At 39.1% G+C, this 5,834-nt stretch overlaps 1 protein-coding gene across 1 annotated transcript; it reads left to right on the forward strand.

Moving 5' to 3' along the window:
• Positions 1–900, forward strand: LOC110315234 (vomeronasal type-1 receptor 100-like). Its single transcript, XM_021189339.1, has one exon. The coding sequence runs from the start codon at positions 1–3 to the stop codon at positions 898–900; it is 900 nt and encodes a 299-aa protein (XP_021044998.1).
• Positions 901–5,834: the final 4,934 nt, after the last annotated feature.

Below are 5,834 nucleotides of genomic sequence, written 5' to 3' on the forward strand. Positions count from 1 at the left end.
ATGTCCTCATTAGAGAATGTCTTTTATATCCAAGCTGGACTTGGAGTCCTAGCCAATATGTTTCTCCTTTTTTTCTATATTTCCAAAATACTGGGTGACAGACCTAAGCCCATGGACCTGATCTCCTGTCAACTGGCCTTCGTTCACATAATGATGATCCTCAGTGAAGGAGATAACTTGCTTGCAAACATATTAGAGTCACTAAAATTAGGGAATGACATCAAATGTAAGACAACTTTTTACATAAACAGAGTGATGAGAGGCCTCTCGATCTGCATCACCTGCCTCCTGGCTGTGTTCCAGGCTGTCACCATCAGTCCAAGTACCTCACTGTTGGCAAAATTTAAGCATAAAGTAAAAACACACATCATCTATGCCTTTTCGCTTCTTTGGTCATTCAATCTGACATTCAGTAGTAGGTTGATCTTCTATGTTTCTGGTTTTACCAATGTGAGTGATACCCACCAGATGAAGGTCACTAAGTCCTGCTCATTCTTCCCCATGAACTACATCCTCAGGGGATTAAATCTAATAGTAACAGTGTCCAGAGATATATTTATCATAGGAGTCATGCTGACTACAAGCACATACATGGTGATTTTCTTGTTCAGACATCAGAGGCAATGCAAGCATCTTCATAGCATCAGCCACCTGAGAGCATCCCCTGAGAAAAGGGCCACCCAAACCATCTTGCTGCTGGTGATTTTCTTTGTGGTCATGTACTGGTTGGACTTCATCATTTCATTCACCTCAGTCCTGTTATTGATGTATGACCCAGTCCTCCTGACTGTTCAGAAGTTTGTGATATTTGCCTATTCCACAGTTACTCCTTTGGTACAAATTAGTTCTGGTAAGAAAATAATCAGTATGCTGAAAACCTTGTACTCCAAGTGCCACTAGATTTTCTAAAAAATGATTATTTCTCTTCCTTTAAAAATTATTTCCTTATTTTTGTATTTATGTACAAGTGTCGAACCTTTTCTAAATTACAGATCCTTCTTAAACTTCAATTGTTCAAGTAGCAACGTGGCATTCTTCATATGATTTAAATAAAGTTAGTGCTATTACATATATATATATATATATATATATATATATATATATATATATATATTCTTTTGACATTAGAGATGCCAAGTACTATAAACTTAAGTTCATTGTATACCGTACAGTCCTTTTTCTACATGAATTCTCATCTTTATTCTTTTTGCTTTATCTTAGAAGTGTCTGTGATGCTGGGGTTATTCAAAAGAACCTCTTTGCTGATACTTACTTTGTAAGCCTCTTCTTGAAACCATTTTAATCTATACTCATTCATAAAGTTTAGTCAAATTATAGATTTAATAATGTTTATTAATTTCTCTAGATAATGAAGTCAATGCAAATTTATATTTTCCATTTTTTTACCCAAGGTTACTCAACTAGTCTCATATGAAACTTTCTTATTGTGTTTATTTGCACTTCACTGCATCCACATTTATTAAAATATTATTGGTAAATAAAAATTATTTATATACAGATAAATATGTACAATATAGGTTTTGTGAATATGTGTATGCTTTTACATATGTGCACAGAAAAAGGAGGTGTGTTCATGTACATTTTGTGGCCAGGAAACAACCATGGCTGTTGTTTTTCAGATGCATTCACCTCATGCTCTGATAATAATGTGTCCATTCTGTACCTGGAGCCTACCAAATAGCCTCTTACCTAATAGGAGCTTACCAGATAGGTACTATCCTATCTCTGCCTCTTCTGATTAGGGATCACTAGGGTTCAACAATTACGTTCTTCTTTTATTGAAAAGACTTTTTTCATACAATATATTCTGATTATATTTTCCAATTCCTCTAGTCCTCCCAGTTCTCCATAATCTTCTCTCTAATCTAGATCAATACTCTTTCTGTTTCTCCTTAGGACACAAAAGGCATATAATCAATAGTAATAAACTAAATGACAATAATTTAAAATAAACTTAAATCAAAATATGGGAAATACAGTAGAACAAGAGTCAAAGAAAGGAACAATAAACACATTCGGTAGTAGGTGACATACAAACATAGAAGCACACAAGTTCAACACAGGTACCTTATAAGAATACAAAACCCAAGTCATACATATAAGCAAAGAACATGTAAAGATTGCATTGAGATCATTTTGTTTTGGTCGTCTTCTGCAAGGCAGAGTGATTTATTTCCCCAAGTTAACCCTTCGAGAAAACTAGTTTTTCATTTGCAACTGGGTATCAAAGGAAGATAGTTTTTGAGTTAGGGATGGGCTTGTATCTACTTCTACTCTAGGACATTATCAGGTGCAGGTCTGTGCAGTTCCTGTGCATGTTGTCACAGTCTCTTAGTTTGTATGTGTCCCTTGTGCTATGTTTAGAAGGTATTGTTTCCTTGGCACCTTTATCTACTCTTGTTCCTGTTTCTACCACCTCTTCCACAGAGTTCCCTGGGCCCTGAGCAAAATATTTGGAGATATCCAATATAGAACTGAGTGTCTGAAGGTCTCTTACTCTCTGTATGTTTACAAGAACATCAGTGTTTGATTTTCTCCATGGCTCCTGGCTTATCTAGTCTCAGGTTCTTGACCACCCAAACAGTGTTGGCAATGGCTTCATCTCATAGAGTGCATGATGTAAATCAAATCAGATATTAGTTGGTTAATTTCACAGGCTTTATGTCCCTATTACACATATCTATCTTGCTGGCTGGTCACTATTATAATTTGAGGTGTTTTTAGGTAGGTTGGTGTTTAACTTTCTCTCTATGTAGTGTGCAAGGTATTTTCCAATATCATGAACTCTGAACAGTTAGCATAAAGCATCTAGTTACAACCTGGATTTCTCTGTGTTCAGTGAGTTGTGCAAGTGATGCCCTCAGGAATTGCCCTCAGGAATACAGCTTTACCTCAAGTTTGTGGAGAGCAAACAAAAGCCTTGACAATTCATTGTGTTGTTTGGAGTTTCCCATGTAACCTTATTTGAAAATATCCCAGTTAAATTTAAGCAATTCCCAATACTGGGAGCTTCATTTGATGATGATAGATTTCACTTTGGACTCTGACTCCATCTTATTTGGTTGCTTCATTTAAATTGCATTTTTATTTATCTTTATCTTAGGAAGCCTCTATTGTATTAAGTTACCATATGACCCCTTAAATGTTCCTTAATATCTTCTTAACTTTATCTTTATGGTTTAATTAATGAATGCCATGATATTTTTTTAAAAAGAGGTTGAAAACACAGTGTTTTCAGAATACCCATGATACAACTCACATACTATATGAAGCTCAAGAAGAAAGAAGACCAAAGTGTAGATGCTTCAGTCCTACTTAGAAGGAGGACCAAGAAGTAGTGGGAGGAGGAACATGAGAGGGAAAAGAGGGCAGAGGGAAAAGGGGAGTCAGGATCACATGTGGGAGGAGAAAGGGGAGGAGTAGAGAGGGACAGGGAATTGAATAGAGCTGTGTAGCAGTGGGGGATGGGCAATTGGGGGTAGCCACTAGAAAGACCCAGATACCAGGAAATCAAGACACAACAGGGATGACATTAGTTGAAATACGCACTTGTAGATACCATATCCAGAGGTTAGGCACAGTCCCCAGTTGATTTATGGGCCACCCACTAATCTCAAAAGTATTAACACAAAATTGTTCCTGTCTAAAGGAAATGCAGGGACAAAAAGAGGAGCAGAGATTGAAGGAAAGGCAACCAGAAACTTCCCTAGGGATCCATTCCATCTGCAGACAGCAAACCTAGACAGTATTGCTGATGCAAAGAAGCACTTGCTGACAGGAGCCCTGTATGACTGTCCCTGAGAGGCTTTGCCAGAGTATTGCCAATCCAGTGAGGATGCTCACAGCCAACCATTAGACTGAGCACAGAATCCAATGGAGGAGTTAGGGGAGTGGCTGAAGAACCCAAAGGGGTTTGCAACCCCATAGGAAGAATAACAATATCAACCAACCAGAGCCCCTCAGAGCTCCCAGGGATTAAATCACCAACCAAAGAGTATACATGGAAGGATCCATGACTCCAGCTACATATATAGCACAGGATTGTCTATCTGACATCAAATGGAGAGGAGAACCTTTGTATATGAAGACTAGCCCCAAAGCACGAGAGTGTTAAGGCAATTAGGAAAGAGTGGATGGGTGGGTGGTGGAACTCCCTCAGTGAAACAGGAAAAGCAGGATGAGATAGGGGGTTTGCACAGGGAAAACCAGGGAGGGGCATAACATTTGCAATATAAATAAATAAAATAACCAATGAAAAAGTAGAAGTCTGGAATAAGGAAAAAAAGAAAGAAAACAGTTTTTAAAATTATTTTATTTATTTATATTCCAGTTGTTGCCACTCCTTCAATCCCTGCTCACCTCCTTCCTCCATACCTTTGCATCTGAGAGGGTTCTATCCCCCACTCCACCAGACCTCCCCTATCCCTGAGGCCTCAAGTATCTCCAGGATTAAGCACATCTTCTACGACTGAAAAAGACTAGGTAGACCTCTGCTACCTAAGTGCCAGGGTCTAGGACCAGTTTGTGTATGCTTCAGGTTGGAGGCTCAGTCTTTGAGAGCTTCTGGGATCTGGGTTAGTTAAGTCTTCCTATATAGTTGCTTTCCCTTTTGGCTTCTTCGATCTTTCTCCTAATTCAACCAAAGGGGTCCTTGACTTCAGTTCAATCATTGGGTGAAAGTAACTGCTTCTGACTCAGCCAGATGCTGGTAGGGCCTCTCAGAGGACAGGCTCCTGTCTGTAAGCATATTACACCATAGTAGTGTCAGGCCTTGGTGACTCCTGACCCTCCATGAGATGGATCCTACATTAGGCTGGTCGTTGGACCTCCTTTTCTTCAGTCGCTTCTCTATTTTTGTCCCTGTAGTTCTTTTAGACAAGAACAATTCTAGGTCAGGAATTTTGACTGTGGGCTCATCAACCTGTCCCTCCACTGAAGGCCCTGTCTCTCTTCTAGAAATAGACTCTTCAAGTTCCCATTCCCAATGTTGGACATTTTGGCTAAGGTTACCCCCAATGAGTCCTGAGAGTGTCTCACTTCCAAGGTCTGTGGTACTTTCTAGGGGGTCTCCAACACCCTTTCCCAGAAGCCACTTATTTCCATTCATTTTCATGGACCTCTGGGCTTCTCCCCTGTCCCCTCCCCCATATCTGATCCTGTTCCGTTTTTCCCTTGACCCACTCTCACCCCAGTTCCTCACTTATTCTGTCTCCCATGATTATTTCCTTCCCCCTTCTAGGTGGGACTTAAGTCTCCTCACTTGGATATTTCTGTCTGTTACACTTACAGTCTATAGGTTGTATCCTAGGTTTTTGGTTAATATCTACTAATCAGAGAGTATGTATCATGCATGTCATTTTGGGTGTGGGTGATGTCACACAGGATATTGTGTAGTTCTATCAATTTTCTCCCAAAATTCATGATGTCCTTGTTTTAATTGCAAAATAGGATTTTCATTGCATAAATAAATCACATTTTCTGTATCCATTCTTTGGTTGAGGGATATCCTGTTTGGTTCCAGTTTGTGGCTACTACATATAATGCTGTTATAAATGTGGTGGAGTATGTGCCAACTTATAATAAAGACACATGCTCCACTATGTTCATAGCAGCCTTATTTATAATAGCTAGGAGCTGGAAAGAACCCAGATGTCCCTCAACAGAGGATTGGATCCAGAAACTGTGGTACATTTACACAATGGAGTACTACTCAGCAATTAAAATCAATGAATTTATGAAATTCTTAGGTAAATGGATGCATCTGGAGGATATCATCCTGAGTGAGGTAAACCAATCACAAAAGAACACACATG

Source organism: Mus pahari, unplaced genomic scaffold (assembly GCF_900095145.1).
Source record: "Mus pahari unplaced genomic scaffold, PAHARI_EIJ_v1.1 scaffold_7408_1, whole genome shotgun sequence".
Classification (NCBI taxonomy): domain Eukaryota; kingdom Metazoa; phylum Chordata; class Mammalia; order Rodentia; family Muridae; genus Mus; species Mus pahari.